General features: G+C 41.9%; 1 protein-coding gene across 3 annotated transcripts in view; it reads left to right on the plus strand.

The window, feature by feature from the left end:
- ube2j1 (ubiquitin-conjugating enzyme E2, J1) overlaps positions 1-19,687 on the plus strand; it is a 60,742-nt gene that overhangs the window by 2,359 nt on the left and 38,696 nt on the right. Inside the window, exons 2-4 of one of the 3 annotated variants that reach the window (XM_086018943.1) lie at positions 5,405-5,478; positions 10,834-10,965; positions 12,788-12,885. In XM_086018943.1, the coding sequence (XP_085875069.1) occupies positions 5,405-5,478; positions 10,834-10,965; positions 12,788-12,885 (304 nt within the window). The other 2 variants (XM_086018941.1, XM_086018942.1) reach the window with 2 other exon arrangements.

The following is a 19,687-nucleotide window of genomic DNA, read 5'->3' on the forward strand; positions in this document are numbered from 1 at the left end:
TTAAGATTGCGTTATAACGCAATACCATTGCGTTTTATTGCAAAACTGTTGTGTAATAATGCAGTAAGTTTTCCGTTTTTATTTTACAATAAAAATAATTATTGCAAAATAATGCAATGTTATTTTAGGAAAACGAAAGACTTTCACTTCCGGGTCGTAACTTTAAGCGTACGGTGGCGCTGACATGAGCATGTGTGATGGTTCGGAGAGATTTTTATGCTCTAGAGATGTCCCAGATAAGGACATAACTTTGCATGTAAAGGGATAAGGTATGTACTGAATGTTAACAAAACAAAATTGCTATTCCACTTTTTACTATGCCCCACACATACCAAGTCATATATACAGTCTGAAGTAGCGTATTGGCGGGTTACACACGCAAGACAGGCTTAGCGTGTTTCTGTCAGTTGTCAGCAGTAGGGATGGGACGAGTTGCTACCCATTTTCTGCAAAATAAATGTGTACTTTTAACACCGTAGTGCATTTTAATATTTTAAAGTCAATTGTTTTTATGTCTAATAATTAGGGATGGGACGAGATCTCGTGTCTCGTGGGATTAGAACGCGCCAAGAGATTTCTCGTCCCTGCACAGCACGAGATCTATTTCTTTTGACTGTGTTTTGTAGTCCGGGTGATTATAGCAGATGTCCTAAAAGGAGCTGTCACCGAATGGGAACTTCCGAGGCCAAATCATGGAGTCGCTGTTGTAACCGACAACGCTCGCAACATGGATGTGGTGATACGTGAGGCTGGCTTTGAGCCACACATTAAGTGCTTATCGTGCAGGCAATGAACGCAACGCTAGTGCAGCTGGTCCAAAGTTGGCCGCATATCGTGTTTGTTTAGACGTGTCAAGCGTATAGTTTCTTTTTTTCACCAATGCTCAACAGCAGCTAAATAATAAACGTCTAAATAAAGACAGCTCGAGCTGCCGCGCACAAACTAATTATGGACGTAATCACGCGCTAGAACAACTCTTTGGACATGTTGGCTCGCAATATCGAGCAGGTGTGCAGCTCTGAGGAGCCCAGAACTACGACGAGTTGCGTAAATCTTGACACATTCCCCTTGTTGATGATCGACTGAGAAACAAGTTGAACTCTACAATACAATACAATTTAATTTATATAGCGCATTTCATAACAGCTAGAGCTGTAGTGCATTTTACTTTGTAACAAAGCACTTTAAAAACAATACAATAAATAAAAAAAAAACAATAAGAGGCAGTGATACATCTATTAATGAATATATCAATAAATTAACCAATATATAAAATAAAAATAAAAATAAATAAAGCCAATAAATTAACATAAAACACTATATACAATTGAGTTACTGCCCTACGAGCACAGTTGGATTTTGTCAAAGTATTCAGTAAGAGATCTCAGCTTTAGCTGTTATTGCAGCAATATTTGAGAGCATGTAACGAAAGTGACTCCTGTTTGCATTTGCACTTTAGACCTAGATGATTAATTTTCTTGCAGTCTGTTTCGATAAAAAACATTTAGACAACTGAAAAAATTACATTAGGTATTTTTTTATATTAGAAATTTAGCAAAAATCCCGTTCTCGCGGACTCAATCTCGTGAGACATCTCGTCTTGTGGGATTTTTGTCGCGTCCCATCCCTAGTCAGCAGTGTTGGGAATAACAGCGTTTAAGTATGACGCCGTTACTAATGGCGTTAACTTTTGAGTAACCCAGTAATCTAATTACATCTCTTATCGGTATAACGCCATTGCCGTCACTGATAAAATAACCTGCTGCGTGTTCTGTGGGTCAGCTGTCCTGCTGCACATGAAAATTAAATTCTTACAATTATTCAGAGCATAACAAAGATTTTGCCTTTACATCATAATGGCATAATAATGCATGCATAATGGCACTGTGGTCATTGTTTGGTCATCAGTCATGGTTTTATAAAGTGGAATTCATACGTGTCCAGAATTTTGCTCATCACATTCGGGTGGAAGTGGGAACAAACCTAAAATAAAAAGCAGTGTTTAGAATTGTGGCAAATTAATGTATTTTTGTGTCATGGTGCTTTTTAATAAAAATAAAATATAATTTTACAAAAAGTCGCTGCTACCAGAATCACAATCAACAGTCAGATCTTGCTTATCTGTATTTGGGGAAAGATAGTCTTTCACATTCCCCATCTTCCTTCTACTTTTGATAATTTTTGATTAATTCAGAATCAGGAAATCACCATTTTGCTACAAACAAAAAGACAAATATTATACATGGCAAGTCAACCAACCACAATTTTCCTCCACAACCATAATTGTTACTGAATAATGACACTAAAACTAGGCAAATTCAGCAAAACACCTGAAAGAGAGTTTGGAACCCTCACTGAGGAGCTTGTAGGTGACCTTGATGAGCTTGGGTTTTCTGACTGGAACTGTTCAGATACTACTTTGGTGCAAATGTAGAAGTGAAGTATTCCAAGTTTTGTCTCATAGATCTGTCACATTAGGAAGAGGTTTAGTTCTTTTAAAGTCACAAATTTAAAATGTGTAGTCCTCAGCTTTCCCTTTTGTTGAGATGTTTTGTGGAAAAAATAAATCTGACCCTATTTTCAATACCTGTTGAACTGTAGTTGATTTTGGAACACTGATCTGCCTTATTTCTCCCCCACTTTTTGTTCTAACTTGCCTCTATTCATTCATATGAATAAGGCTGTGCAATTAATCAAAATTCAATTACGATTTCGATTATTACACTCCACGATTACAAAATTGGCATAATCATAAAAAATGATTATTAATACTAATTTTGAGTTATTTTGAGGCATGTGCACATGAGTTACTCCGCTGCGCTGCCCTCCCCAAGCTAGCCAGCCAGCCAGCCCGCACCCCGCAAGTCACACTGCACACGCTCATACTCAACGTTTTAACAAAGTAACAGACCTAAAAATGGCCCAGGAACGACTTGTAAACAAGAAAGGCAAGTCGAAATCACTTATTTGGTTACATTTTGGGTCTGCCGTGGAAGACGGTGAGCAAAGACGTATAAAGTGCAAGTTGTCTCTGCATCCACCAGCAACACAACAAACCTATTCAACCATTGTTTGGTTTATGATTATATGATACACCAAAGCAAGAAATCACAGATTTTGATTTGGCGTCGTCCGCAATCGGCACGAGGGATTTATTTTAAATAACATATCTTAAGCAAATATACACTAATTTTACTAGCACAAAAATAGAAACCATGCTAAACATTATTCCTGTGACTTCAAGTTAAATTTCTTGTGTAGTCTATAATATGAAGTCAATTTTTTTGTGTTCATTTTTGTTTTAAATTGCTTCAAATGCAATTTGCAAACATATTATTGGTCATTATATTGTAATACAGTTTATATATGCCCATTATCTCCCGCTTATCCGAAGTAGGGTCGCGGACACAGCAGCTTTAGCAGGGAAGCCCAGACTTCCCTCTCCCCAGCAACATCGTCCAGCTCTTCCGCAGGGATCCCAAGGCGTTCCCAGGCAAGCCGGGAGACAGTCTCCCCAGCGTGTTTTGGGTCGTCCTCGGAGTCTCCTGCCGGTGTTTATATATGGCCTACTGTAATTTAGAAGTATTGTATAGATTACGTACTAGTATGTAACAGTCAGCAATTAAATTAGTTTGACCCAATCAGCATATTAAATTTATAATTTATCAGAAGCAAATTACGTACTTTAACTTTACTATGTGTAAATATTACTTTAAAAACAAAACAAAAAAGGCTCTAGACAAAGGTCTAAATGTATAGATGAATAGCATGTCCGTTATTCTGTCAAAATTGGCATTTAACTCCAAGCAGTTTACTACTTTGGCAATTTATAAGTGCATAGCAAGTTGACTCGTTTGTTACTTTAAGTTATACATTTGCGCTTTAAATACAAATAAAAAAAAAAAGTAATTTAATAAATGTTGTTGGGTCCAAAACGAACTTAAATTATTATAGCGTTTCAAAGAACTTTGTCTTAAAATTTTTTACATGTTTAAACCTGTTCTTATTTTGTAGCAAAAAATAAATAACCGTTTGTGCGCCAAACAACGCACTTCCGTATACAAGCACTTCCTGTCCTACAGAGACCAGCATACCAGCAATAGCAAGATAATGTGCCAAAATAGTAAGGTAAAACTGGAATACATTAAATCATGGTCACAAATGAAAGTCCACGATAGAGTGAATTAGCAGCAAACGAACCGCAAAGTAGTGAGGGAACACTGTATATTATAACGATGGTGAAGCTGCACACCTCCCGGCAAGATTGTATTCGGTGGGGTAAACCAGACATTTCAGTGTCAGCGCTAGGCAGAAGCGTGTTGCAGCCATGCTCACTGCTTGGCGAGGAAGGTAGTGGAGGTGCCCTTCCTTTTTAGCCCCGCACCAATTGTGGGGACCCGGCACATCGCCTGCCACTGCCTGGTGCCAGCACCGAGAAATCAACCCCCCACGCTCAACCTAAGCATCTAGAAAGTGCGAGGTGTCACCACCGCTACAATATACTTCATAAATTGCATCTGTTTTGGCTTGGCTGCGGCTGAGTCCCACTCGCTTTCAACTGGAAATGTGTTTTTGGCGTGTGTGAAATCCCACGTGAGTGGGTGACGTTATTACGCTCCTGTGTGTGCAACTCAAGCACTAACGCCGAGTCGCAACTTAGAAATGCACCCTTCGGAACTGAGACATGGCACTGTTGGATTTCACGTGAACCGGTGCTTGGTAGTACAGACACAAATCGGTCCATACCAAAGTACGCTCTTCAGTTCCCATCCCTAATGTCCGGTTTTATTGGTAACAACAGACAACTAAATCGATCATTTTTTTACACACTAGTTGCCTGCACTATGTCTTTATTGTATTCTTGTGTATGAGTCAGCAGGATTTGAAAGGCGCTAAGTTCAGCTGCAGGCATTTCCTATTTTGCAAAGCAAACAGCTAATAATTTGTGGTGTTCATGTGATGCTTTAATGCAACAACCAAGCATGACAGGCATTGTTCACCATTTAGAGGTAATTGTCGACAAATATATGGTCATTTGTACCAGGTTTTCAACTGATTATCATTTTATGAAGGTATTGAAGCTGTTCAAGTGTAAAATAGTAATTTATTTAAAAACATTTGTTTACTTGAGTACACAGTGTTTGGTGCCCAGGTACAAACTGATCCACCACGGCATTCAACAATCTCTTGCGAACAAATGGCTAAGTGAACTCTATTTATTCATAGCAAACTGCAGGAAGGTTTGATAGAATTTTTTTTTTTTTTTACCCCGTTTAGAACAAGCTCATTTTTGGGCTTTCGGGTACACTCCTAGACAATGTTTTCTGAGAATCACATTTACGATTAATTGTACAGCTGCTGATCTAAACTGACATCCATGTTTGTCTTTGTTTTATTGGGCTAGCGGTGAAGAGGTTGATGAAAGAGGCTGCTGAATTGAGAGATCCCACAGAGCACTACCATGCCCAGCCACTGGAAGTAAGTTTATTACATTACTAATACGTGTAGTGGTCCACAGAAATGCGAATGTCCTTTTAATGATATGGTTTTTATCAGGGATGGGACGAGATCTCGCGGGATTTGAACGCCACGAGATTTCTCGTCCCTGCACAGCACGAGATTTATTTTCTTTTGACGGCGTTTTGGAGTCCGGGTGAATATAGCAGATGTCCTAAAAGGAGCTGTCACCGAATGGGAACTTCCGAGGCCAAATCACGGAGTCGCTGTTGTGACCGACAACGCTCGCAACATGGATGTGACAATACATGAGGCTGGCTTTGAGCCACACACATTAAGTGCTTATCGTGCAGGCAATGAACGCACCGCTAGTGTAGCTGGTCCAAAGTTGGTTGCGTATCATGTTTGTTTAGACGTGTCAAGCATATAGTTTCTTTTTTTCACCGATACTCAACAGCAGCAGCACTTCTGACGTCTAAATAAAGACAGCTCGGAGCTGCCCGTGCACAAAGTAATTATAGACGCTAGAACAACTCTTGTGAACACATTGACTTCAACGTTCCTTGAAATAAATTCTTGGTCTGTGTTTTAACTGCATACCACCCCCCCCCCCCTTCTTTGTGGCCGTCTTCCCCTTTGCTAGCTGATGCGTCAACAAAAACAACTTCTCCAGTCTGGAGAGGAAGGAATGTCAGTTAGGTCGAGTCGGGGTTTGGTGGAAATTTGGACTTGGCTACCACAGTCGTGTGGCGGGCCATCTGCTGGTGTGGGCAGAAGTGTCGCTGGGTTTAATGCGCCACACATTATGATGTTAATGTGTCCCTGTGATAGGAGAAGCGCGGTGCAGTGTAGGTATTGTGCTGGTGACAAAAATGTCATCTTTGCTTCTAACAGCAGCACTGAAACTGCATGTGGCCCCTTCAAAGTTAAAGGAAGGAACCACACCACTTCCGCTGATGTCTCGACCCCCAAAGCTGCAGCCAACACTGCTTGGACACATTCAGGAGTAGCTCTAGCCACAGGATCAAGTTGTTAATAATAAGCTACAGGCCTAATTTTTGTTCCATGTTTTTGCATCAATGCCGAGGTCATAAAACCTTGCTTAACTGTTACTGTTTGTTCAAAAGGTTTGTCATAATTTGGCAAAGCAAGTACTGATGAGTGCTAACAGAGGTGCAGAGGGCGTGAAAGCATTCATGACTGCTTCCTCTGTTTCCCCATTCTAGTCATAGTTCCTCATCTGAGGACGGCTCTGCATGCGTCTATCTTTTTGGTATTGTTTGCATTGTCGTGCAATGTGACCTGTTTTACCGCAAGTAAAACATCTGCCTTCTTTGAGCCATTGTTGTTTCTCTGGGGTCAATTTGGAGGGATCAAATGGCTTTTTTGTTTTTTTTTCTATTTTTATAATAAGAATCTTTCTTGGTGTTTTATTTATTTATTTTTTTCGGTATAATAAATGTTAGTCTTGTGACTATCTGTCTTCTTTTTCTTGTTCTCAACTCGCTCTAAATTTCGTGCATAATTTAAAATGTCCAATTCAGGTTATGTCTTTTAAATAACTTATCTTATGCAAATATACACTACTTTTACTTGCACAAAAATAGAACCCATGTTAAAACATTATTTCTATGGCTTAAGTTAAATTTCTTGTGTAGTCTATAATATGAAGTCAATTTTTTTGTGTTCATTTTTGTTTCAAATTGCTTCAAATGAAATTTGCAAACATATTATTCGTCATTATATTGTAACACAGTTTACATATGGCCTACTGTAATTTAGAAATATTGTATAAATACATACTTCTATGTAACAGTCAACATTTAAATTAGTTTGACCCAATCAGCATATTAAATGTATACGTTATCAGAAGCAAATTACTTTAACTTTGTTTACTATGTGTAAATATTACTTTAAAAACAAAACAAAAAAACTCCAAACGTCTAAATGTATAGATTAATAGCATGTCTGTTATTCTGTCAAAATGAGCATTTTACTCCAAGCGTATTATTACTTTGGCACTTTATAAGTGCATAGCAAGTTAACTCCAATGCACTGTTTGTTTATACAAGGAAACCATACTTCAATTTATACATTTGCACTTTTTAACTTTTGTTTTTTCTAAATAATTAATTCAATAAATGTTGAGTCTAAAAAGAACTTAAATTATTATAGTATCCATACTATATATATTATTTTATATATTATTAATATCTTTTACATGTCTAAACCTGTTCTTGTTTTGTAGCAAAAAATAAATAATTGTTTGATATTTATTATAGTATCCATACTATATATATTATTTTATATATTATTAATATCTTTTACATGTTTAAACCTGTTCTTGTTTTGTAGCAAAAAATAAATAATTGTTTGATTAATCGTGATTTCAATTATTATCAATAATTAATGATAGTTAATGAAATAATTAATAATAAATGGCTGCTGTAGCGGCCAATATTAAGTCTTCATCAATTTTTTTTCTTTTCTCTGCTGTTTTCTTAGCTCGTTTTACTCCAGCCCTGTCAACGAGGGCTTTACACTTAAACCATTGTTTCCCGTGTTCACTGTTCTTTCTCTTTCTTTATCTTTCAATGCCAATTTACTCAATACTCTTCCCAATTCTTCACTATCATCTACATTACCTGAAAAAACATACTTGTTTCTCCATTTTTGCACAAATTGTGTTGACCCTTTATAATCTCCTTCTGCAAACCGTATTTTTTCCTTCAACTCTTCTCTATAACAACAAGTTGTTGTCCCTCTTGCCTCCTTGGACCGCGTCCCATGCACTTGAGGTCTTATTTGCTATCACCATTCTATTTATGTATTTTTCCTTTGTTCAGAGAAAAATCCTACGTGCCTGGTGTCGTGTCAGATACCAAGCTTCTACTCCCAATTGGAACGGGTACCTTCTGGGCGTTTATACTCGCAACCGGTTCACCAGTTTTAGATTCCTCTTAACTCAGGACATTCACACTCACAGAAGTGATTAATTTCTGTGTCCTGAAAGCCAAGCTTTCTCTTCGGGAATTAGCTTTATTCCTTACTATCCATAGTCAGGTTTTCACCTTACTATACTTCAGAATCATTAACCCTAACAATTCTTACTATCCTGTCAGTTTCACTGCAATCTCTCTGCTGGCCGAGTCACTTGGGTTCGTTGGATGGTGTTTGCGTTCCTCCGGTGAGCAGTGTTTGACTTCTGGCCTCGTGGAAAGGAGGACTTCCAGGACCCAGTGGGTGCACCGATTGCACCGATTGGTTCAGTCATCGTCGATCGCCCACTGAAGAGAAGGCGTTACCATCCGGCTCCTTTCATTCAGCACAATCAGCATGCATTCAAAGATACAGACATGACAATAGCGGTACTTCCTCTTATCTGCACTTTGCAACAGTCTGCGGTTACACGTCTTCTGCTGGCAGCTTCCTGTTTGACACTTTGCACGGCACATTTTACTGCATATGGAGACTATGTGGGTGAGGTCAACAAACCACACCACTGGACATTCAAGGAAATGAAACTTTTAACATAATATTAATGTAATTGTTGATTTCTCTCACAGAGTCTTATTTGACTTTTTCTTTTCTTTTTTTCTTTCTTTCTTTTGTTGCAGTAGACAGAGAGGATAATAATATTTAAGTACACATATGTGTATTGTAATAAATGTTTTCAAATAAAGTTGTCCCATGTCCACAACGTCATCTCCCAGCTGCTGCAGACCGGGGCGCCTCATCACGATCTGGCGATGGCTTTAAGTTTGTCAGAGCTCTTATTTGTATTCATGCGCTTGCCCCCGGTACTTGGATGGGCTTAACATTAGCCATTAGCTTGGAGTAACGAATGCCAAAGAAAGCTTGTCCCCGCGAGCACGAAAGGAGTGGTGCTGGTGAGTTGTTCCTTCCTTGGCGAATTGCGCATTCATAGCAAAACTCGGTTCACTCACTTGACTGCATGAAGTTCTCGTTCGCTGTGAACGATAAATGGCAGCGACACGTTCACTCACTGAATCGTTGGTGAACGGGAAATGACATCACTGATCCCTGCAGCGACACGTTCACTCACCCAATCATTGGTAAACGTGAAATTACATCACTGATTCCCGCAGCGACCCGTTCACTCATAGAATCGTTGGTGAACGGAAAATGACATCATTGATTCCTCCGTGAAGGCCAATAGCGTGGCAGTATGTTCAGTAAATCTTACATCTGACGTTGGCTGCTGATTGGTCATGCGCGTGGCTGAGGTCAAATGAACTGAGAAAAGAACGAACCACTTCAGGAAGTGATCCATTCACTCGCATTCCCTGAAAAGATTCGTTCTTTTTGAACGAATCGTTTGCGACCCAACACTACAATGGGTCTCATGTTCTGGACAATCATTTTAAGGATACTTTGTGTGATTTGAGACGCTCTTTCTAGTGTGCATTCCCCTTTTATTTTTTGGGGGGCGGGGAGTGTGGGTACTGTCTAACATCAGTTTGCGTTCACCTTAAATATGCAGAGTGCTTACTGAAATTTATCAATGATTTTGAAAAGGCATGCATATATTAGTACAGTCACGGACTATGGTAAGCATGCCAGTGGTTCCTCTAGTTTTTTTTTTTTTTTAATAAGCAGCGGAAGCAGGACATCGTCCTAAATGCGATGAGCATGCTGTGTTATGCCCAAAGACGGTGAGACCGAGAGCTTTCCGGCTCAGCCGCGGTTTAGATGTATAAAAAGATGTCGCGTGTTACCGTTTGTGGGTACATAAAGAAACGGAACCAGTTATGTTATCTGCAAGCACCAACACATTTTGACTGGAATGAAATAGCCAACGTTAGCCCCATAATGCATAAAGCTGAAACACAACACTGTAATTTTGACTGCAACCCGCTGCTTCGAGAAATGAAACTTAACGATGTACGTTAATACATCACAACCACAGCAACTTCAGTAAAACCGGGTCATTCGTTAGTAGTTACTTAGATGAACTTACGATCCTCGAGCGTTCACATAAATTTGTCCATTAATTCAGAAGTCTTAACACTGACCTATTTCGCATCCGCTGCATTGACATATAAATAATTTTACAGTTACAGTTACATTACATGTCTCGACTCGCTCACTTCGTCTACTTGCACACATACAACTATCTCTCCCCCGGCATTTTTTTTTGGGGGGGGGGGCGGGTTGCGAAATGCTGTCTGTGTTTCTGGTGGGGTTTTTCCTTATCTAATTATGTTTTCGGTTTGTTTTGATCGCATAGTCGGTGGTATGTTTGGTAAATGAGACACATTGTCTGTTGCATAATCTCTATTCTGTTCTGTCTCACAATAAAAATATTTGTGGTAGCATGTGTTCAATATACTCTACTTGTCCGTACGCTTTTAGGATAACCTATTTGAATGGCACTTCTCCGTACGTGGACCCCCAGATTCAGATTTTGATGGTGGGGTTTACCATGGCAGGATTGTGCTTCCCCCAGAGTATCCAATGAAGCCTCCCAGCATTATTCTCCTCACAGTAAGACACACTTAGAAAGATTGATACCATGTACCTGTTCACATGATCAAAATGTGGAAATTGACTACATGTGAATTAACATCCTACCAATTCTGGTTGTATTACATTTGTTTGATGAAAGACATAAAGTATTTTCATTAGATGAAACTAGGGCTTAACGATTTTAGGAAAAAATTGTATTGCGATTTTTCTGACTGATACTGCGATTTCGAATTAATTTACGATTTTCTTGAAATCAAGCTTCAGTGCAATGGTCACAATGTACAGTAACATTTACAAACATGACCCAAAATGCCATCATACCATCAAAAACATTAAAAGCTATTACTCTAACAATGCAAGGACACTAAAGTTTTGTGAGGGAGGCAGTCCTTTTTCAAGTTTTTAAAAATGGTTCAAGTATTACTGTACTATAGAGCTGCTTGATTATCCCCCCAAAATATTAATCACGACTATTTTGGTAATAATTGAAATCACGATTATTCAAACGATCTTTTATTTTTTTGGTACAAAACAAGAAAAGTAAAAAATATAAAGACTAATAAATGTCTTTTAAACACTCTAATTATGTAAGTTCCTTTTGTGCCACACAAAATTAATAAAATTAGTTATATATTTTTTTTAAGTTGCAAATGGTTTTTTTTACGATTATGCCAATTTTGTAATCGTGGAGTGTAATAACCGTAATTGTAATTGAAATTTGATTAATTGCACAGCCCTACTGTACTACTTGACGCTAAGTATAAAGATGCATTTATGTGCAATTGTGTATACAAAAATACATTTTTAACCCCAAAATGTTTTACACTTTGTACTAATGTACTAATGTAATGTACTTCTTTGTAAATAAGTCAATATATTTTCCCATATTTTTGCCAGAGACTTAACTGCTTCAAACAGAGACTGAGGGCTTAGCGGTATGGCTTGAAATACATGATCATGGTATTATTTGAATCTTTTGGTCCTAACAGTAATGGTGAGTGTAAAAATCACAATGAAAATAGTTGTGATTAGGTTATTTAAGCCATTGGCCAGTTCTGGCCGGTGTTGGAGCGTGTGCTAAATTGCTAATGTAGCCCTCGCCTCATTTTTTGTCCAGATATGTGTTGATTGTAATACAACATTTCTGTTCATAAATGCTGGACTCCACCCTTACGCGGTTCTAGTCGGGCTTCAGTAAAAAGTCTACTGTACGCCTAAGCACTTATTTTGCTATTCTCGAATCTGCATTTTACTTTAGCTATTAGCACACTGAGCGACCCCTCGTTCGACTCCGCGGTGAAAACGCTACTTGTTAGTGGGGTACTTTATTTGTCACAACGGAGGAGATGATGCGCAGAATGCTTACATAGTATAAATAAAGTCTGTGCTGCTACAAGACAAGCTAGCTTAGTGCCTAGCATTCAAGCAGCCGCGAACGAAATAGGACGCCTTTTTTTTTTTTTTTTTTTTTTTTTTTTTTTTAACCAGCTCGGCGCTGGACCTGCCCACAGTAGCATGTCATTAATGGTGAGCGTAGGGGATAAGTGCCCTTTAAAGAAACCGCATCTTTGGCGATCTCGAAATCGCGTTGTCTCAGATCGTGATTTCGGTCCAAAAACGACAAATCGTTCAGCCCTAGATGAAACTGCTTATTTTGTTACGTTATTTTATTTTCGGGGGCCTACAGCAGTAGACTCCAAAATGGTCCAACTTTTGACTACTGTGCTTTTTAGAGAAACAATATCTGGTCATATGATTTACATATTTGTCTTCTCCTTGTCCCCAAACCCTGCCACCATCCACCGTCCTCCGATTCATATTCTCCACTGCACATGCCCAGCCAAATGGAAGATTCGAAGTTGGGAAGAAGATCTGTCTGAGTATATCGGGTCACCATCCAGAGACATGGCAGCCTTCATGGAGCAGTAGGTTTCTTCAGTGCGTATTTAGTCATCTGTTCAAACAACGTTGCAATGAGGTGAATTGCTAATAATTTGAATTATTGGCAAGTCAGTTGAATCTTGCGACCAAAAGTGTGCTAAACATTCACCAATATGATTTTCAACAGTTGTTTCATGTATTGCATCGTTTATTTGTATAGCACATTTCATGTACAAGACAATTCAAAGTGCTTTAAATAAAACATTATTAATAATAATAATAATAATAATGCTAATACGTTTAATTTATAATGCACTTAGGAAACAAAAAGTAATACATTCAAAAAGCATCCACAGCCTGTGGTGCGGCCCTGAGGTTTGTCAGGTAGGGCATTAAGGCAGACGGGGAGCAGCAGCCTCAAAATCCCCATCACCCATGGTCATGAGCCAAGTCGTTGGCGGGCGCAGACGGTGCAATTGGCCTGACCGGGTTCTAGCTGAGGTACTGTATGTGGGTGGAAGAGCTCACTGGGGAGGTGGGGGCTTCACCACGCACACAGTGATGAGTATGAAGTTGGATTTTTTATTGGGTATGGAGGTGTATGGGAAGCCAGTGCAGAGTGTGCAGGACGGGGGGTGATCATATTTATGCACGCGGTCGAGTAAGGAAACAATAAAAAATAAAAGGGTGTGATGTACCTTGCGGTCCCACAGGTGCAATGACGTGTCCCATATTGTTTTTATTTCACCGATGACAACGCTGTGTGTGTGTGTGTGTGTGTGTCTCAGTTGTTTTCGTTTGATATTTTGTCTCTGTTTGGCGGCACCTGCGTGTGATGTAAAGGTTATGTAATCGACGCCTATTGGCTGTCGCCAGCGGAGGACGGGCCGGGACCACGTGGGTCGATTGAATATGCAGAACTGAAACCGGGGACGGAGGGTCGCCGCCCAGCTCTGTTTATGCACTTTCATTAGGACCTGGGCAGTGCTGTTTTGGACATATTGTAGCCTTTAAAGGCTCTTGCCAGGAATCGTGAAGATAAGTGCGTTCCAGTAGTCCAACCTGGAGGAGACAAAAGCATGGACAAACCTCTCAGCAGCAGGAGACGAGAGAGAGGGATGGCCAGAGTTTGGCGATATTACGAAATGAAAGAAGGCAAATATGATTGATGTGCTTGTCAAACCTAAAATGGGGTCAAACCTGACTTCCAAATTAGTCACGGAAGGAGAGAGGGAGAGAAATTATGGCCGACAAAGGGAACAGAAGAAATGAGGGAGGAACGAAGCTGCTGAGGGGTGCTGATATGAATAGCTTCTGTCTTGGAACTGTATAATTGTAATAAGTTGTTACTCTTCCGAGCCTTTATCTCCTCCAGGCAGGAGTCCAGTTGAGTGACAGAGGGGGGAATGAAGGTGGGATTGACTTAAAGGTAAAGATAAGATAAGAAGGCCTTTATTGATCCCACAGTGGGGAAATTTTCAGTGTTACAGCAGCAAAGATATAGGTCACACAGAAACGGCGGCATAATGTAGCCATTAATGTATAACATTAACGGCAAACATTCAGAATCAAACCTATGTAAATATATGTAGTAACTATGTGTATATACACATGTATATACACAGTAACATACATCAACATATAAAGTATGAAGAAACACTCATTTTAGCCTGTACATAGTACAGAGGAAAAATACTCTTAAGTGACAGTGCTGCAGTGCTGCAGTGAAATATAAGGGACAGCATTTGATAAAGATAAAATTAGACTAACAGTAGTATGGAATGTTGAGTATTGCACGATATAAGCTCAGGTGCAGGACTGCACAATTGCACTAATGTCCGCCAGTTTGTAGAGACTACATAATGTTCTTGTCAAAGAGTCTGACAGCAGCAGGCAAGAAGGAGCGGCAGAATCTCTCCTTTGCACAGTGAGGGTGTAACAGTCTGTCACTGAAGGAGCTGTGGAGTGCTGTTCGGGTGCCCTGGAGGGGTGGGCCGGGTTGTCCAGCATTGATGACAGCTTGGCCATCATCCTTCTGTCCCCCACTGAGTCCACAGAGACCAGGGAGCAGCCCAGGACAGACCCTCCTGACCAGTTTGTCCAGCCGCTTCTTGTCCCGGGCCGAGACGCCGCCTGCCCAGGTGACCACTCCCTGGAAAATGACCGATGCAACCATCGAGTCATAAAAGTTCCTGAGGAGTGTCCCCTGAACCCCAAAAGACCTCAGTCTCCTGAGTAGGAAGAGTCTGCTCTGACCCTTCCTATAGAGAGCATCTGTGTTGTCGCTCCAGTCCAGTTTATTGTTTAGATGAACACCCAGGTACTTGTAAGTTGAGACCCTCTCAACATCTGTTCCCCGGATATTCACTGGTGCAGGTGCAGAGTGATGGCGCCTACCGAAACCCACCACCATCTCTTTGGATTTCCCCACATTGATCAGGAGGCGGTTCTGCTGGCACCAGTCCACAAAACCCTGAGTAAGTTCTCTGTACCGCCTGTGATGAGGCCGACAATCGCAGAGTCGTCAGGGAACTTGTAGGGGTGCTGTAGTCGAAGTCCGAGGTGTAGAGGGTGAACAGAAAGGGAGCCAAGACAGTTCCCTGCGGGGCCCCCGTGCTGCAGATGAGCACGTCAGACACACAGTCCTGTGTCCTCACATACTGTGGCCGGTTTGTGAGGTAGTCCTGGATCCATGTGGTGAGGTGGTGGGCCACTCCTGCCCGCAAATGCAGAGAGGTTGAGCAGGATGAGGAGGGGAGTAAAACCGTAGTCAGAGGTCATCAGCAGATCATTGGTGACTTTGATGAGAGTCGTCTCAGTGCTACGGGAAGGACGAAAACCAGATTAGAATTTGTTGTATAACTCTTTGATTTGAGATGGTTGTGGAGTTGAATAGATATTTTTTTTCTAGAATTTTGATAATGAAGTAGAGATTGGAGATGGGTCTGTAGTTTGAGAGGGGTTCAGGATCAATAGTGGGTTTTTTTGAAGAGGGGCTTGATAATAGCTGTTTTGAGGCATGGCCGGTTTGGAGAGATAGGTTAATGTTGTTTATTAGTTGAATGAGTGATAGTGGCCTTTGAGCAGAGGGGAGGGGAAGGGGTCATGGATGCATGTGGAATTTTCAGTTTTCCTGGTAGGTCAACTTATGCACCGTCAGCCCAGATGTAGCATAGGCCCGTTCCAGGACTTTTCCATTTCTCTTCAGCCTCCGATAACCAGGGGCCGGGATGAGTGAAAGTGACTGTGTCCTGCATTTTAGTGGAGCATGGAAGTAGAGGATGGAATTAAGATTGCAATTGTAGTAATCCATGAGGTCGGTAACTGGTGTATTTGGAGGAGGAGAAAGGAGCTGTAGTTGCCGACTGAGAGAGGTGGAGTCAATGTTTTTGGTATTCCTGAAGGATATATGGCATTGTGGTTTAGTGAGGGGGAAGGGTAGAGGGATCTTGAAGTTGATAGCATGGTGGTCTGAAGTGCCAATGTCCAAGACTTGAAGATCTGAGATTTGAATGGAGTCTGGAATGACAAGGTCAAATGTGTGACCTTTGGTGTGGGTGGGACCAACGACAGATTGGTGGAGGTTGAGACCTCGAATCCGTTTAAATTCAGAAGCCACGTGAGACCATGTGATTATTGAAATTGCTCAGTATCAGAATAGTAGTGCCATATCCACCGCTTGATTCAACCCAAACTTTGGAGCCGTCTTCACACTGCCAAACACCACCACTGGACTCACCACTGGACACTACATCGCCCCCGAACGACTCAGACCTGACGACACAAAACCCGTTGTCTATGAACGACTCCTTCCCAGATTTCACCAACAAGATGAACAAGCTTGTCAATATTGGAATTCAACTGACACCACTTCCATCCCCCATGTTCACACCTCTACTCCTGATCACCATTCGCTCATACTAGGGGTGGGCGATATAACGATATTAGGTCGTTAAGCGGTTTAACGTTCACGATCTTAAAAAGCCGAAAGATCATTTGATCGTCTACATGGCACATTCTAAACAGTTTAGCTCTATGGCTGCGCAAAGCCGCTGACTCGTATACCCAACCAACCAATCACAACACGCACAGTGCACTGTACGTGACACTCCCCGCCTCCCCGTTTGTTTGTTTAGTGGGAGGCTACAGCGGAAAGTCACCACGAAGCAGAGTTGGTCCCGACAAGAAACTCCACTTCACAGTGTCGATTTGGTTTGGCTTTTCCTCGGAGGACAAAGTGTAAACCAGATATTTTTTAAGTTTGCAGGGACTCGGTTCGGACGTCAGTGCCGACAGCCAAAGCAAACGGAGATCAGACCATTGGTAGCCAGAGACAGCCGCTAGGTCCAAGCTAACGCAACCCACGGTAACACAGTCATTTAACAAAGGCACTCCATATGAAAAAACAAGCAAGCAGTATAAAGAAGTAACTGAGGCAGTGACGTATTAACTTACTGAAGACATGATTCCCATTAAAACAGTGGAAAACGAGGGGTTTAAAAGACTCTTCAACGTACTAGACCTGCGTTACGAGGTGTGTTTTTATGTTTACGTTATGTTACCTTTAATGTTTGCATTCACTGCACATTTTGATAAAATTTGTCACTGTTAAAATTCAAACATGTTCAGAAGGCTTAGCTGGCTTAAAATGTCTTTTTTTCTTTTAGAGTTTTATATACATTTTAAATATGTTTTATATGTTTAACATGAGGAAAATGTTCAGAAATTTGCAAATTAGTCTTAAAAAAGTGATGTAAAAAAAGATGATCGTGATTTTATCTAAAAATAATTTTGATATGATATTTTTGCCATATCGCCCACCCCTAGCTCATACCAACCCCAAGACTCACCAAACAGCTATCTACTAAACGGCTGACTCCACCAAGACTCCTCAAACCGCCACCTACAGTACCTGCCAATCCCCCTCCTTGCCCATGATGAAACTTAACTCCCTCCGGTCTGATATGCTCTGGGGCCAGACTGCATATCCGCTACAAACAATGCTCATCTCCAGAATAAGTCAGGACCCAATGAAACTAGCGAAGCTGTGATTACAAGTGACAGAAAGTCAGCTAAAGAACTGAGAAGAAATAAGTCTATATCTACTAACCTAGTTAGGATATCCTGTCAACCTCTGAGCAAGCCAGTGTCTCACATTATCACTGCAAGATTAGCTCTATTTAATATTAGAACACTAGTTAACAAAGCACTATTGATTAATGAGATCATTTCATTCAACTCTCAAAGTTATGTGAAATGTTCATTTTTAAAACTTAGTTCCTGGTTGTAAGAACTTGTTTGTGGCTCACTAGTTTGCATTCACACTGAGCGACAGGAGGTGAAGTAGTTTATTCAAATTGGATTGATGATGATCTCAAAAGACCTTATGATGAAAAAAATGTATGGACTTCAGTTTCCCTTGCCCGGACGCGGGTCACCGGGGCCCCCTTCTGGAGCCAGGCCTGGAGGTGGGGCTCGATGGCGAGCGCCTGGTGGCCGGGCCTGCACCCATAGGGCCCGGTCGGGCTCAGCCCAAGAAGGCAACGTGGGTCCCCCTTCCCATGGGCTCACCTCCGGTGGGAGGGGCCAAAGGGGTTGGGTGCAGTGCAAGCTGGGTGCGGCTGTTATAGGCAGTGACCTTGGCGCTCCGATCCCCGGCAACAGAAATGAGCTCTTGGGACATGGGGAATGTCACCTCTCTGGCAGGGAAGGAGCCCAAGCTGGTGTGTGAGGCTGAGAAATTCTGACTAGAAATAGTCGGGCTCACCTCCACACATAGCTTGGGCCTCTGGTACCAGTCCTCTCGAGAGGGGTTGGACACTCTTCCACTCTGGAGTTGCCCAAGGTGAGAGGCGCCAAGCAGGTGTGGGCATACTTATTGCCCCCCAGCTTGACGCCTGTACATTGGGGGTTAACCCGGTGGACGAGAGGGTAGCCTCCCTCCGCCTTAGTGTGGGGGAAGAGGTCCTGACTGTTGTTTGCGCTTATGCACCAAACAGCAGTTCCGAGTACCCACCCTTTTTGGAGTCCTTGGAGGGTGTGCTGGAGAGCGCTCCACCTGGGGACTCCCATCGTTCTGCTGGTGGACTTCAATGCTCACGTCGGCAATGACAGTGAGACCTGGAAGGGCGTGATTGTGAGGAACGGCCCCTCCCGATTTGAACCCGAGCGGTGTTCTGTTACTGGACTTCTGTGCTCGTCACGGATTGTCCATAACGAACACCATGTTCAAACATAAGGGTGTCCATATGTACACTTGGCACCAGGATACCCTAGGCCGCAGTTCGATGATCGACTTTGTAGTCGGATCATCGGATTTGCGGCCGCATGTTTTGGACACTCGGGTGAAGATTGGAGCTGTGGCCGCAAGGTGGTTGGTGTCTGTCATGGCGGCAATCCCCGAACCCGCTGGTGGACACCAGCGGTAAGGGATGCTGTCCAGCTGAAGAAGGAGCCCTATCGGGCCTTTTTGGCCTGCGGGACTCCGTAGGCAAGCGGAATGCAGTTCTGGCGGTTGCTGAGGCAAAAACTCGGGTGTGGGAGGAGTTCGGGGAGGTGAGATGCAGATGATGTGGTACTGTTGGCTTCTTCAAGCCGCGATCTCTAACTCTCGCTGGAGCGGTTTGCAGCCGAGTGTGAAGCGGTCAGAATGAAAATTAGCACCTCCAAATCTGAGACCATGGTCCTCAGTCGGAAAAGGGTAGCGTGCCCTCTCCAGATCGGGGATGGGATTCTGCCCCTAGTGGAGGAGTTCAAGTATCTTGGGGTCTTGTTCGCGAGTGAGGGTAGGATGGAACGGGAGATCGACAGGCGGATCGGTGCAGCGTCTGCCCGTGATGCGGACCCTGTATCGGTCTGT

The sequence above is a fragment of the Filicampus tigris genome, chromosome 20, assembly GCF_054856515.1.
Source record: "Filicampus tigris isolate MCC_2025a chromosome 20, RoL_Ftig_1.0, whole genome shotgun sequence".
NCBI lineage: Eukaryota > Metazoa > Chordata > Actinopteri > Syngnathiformes > Syngnathidae > Filicampus > Filicampus tigris.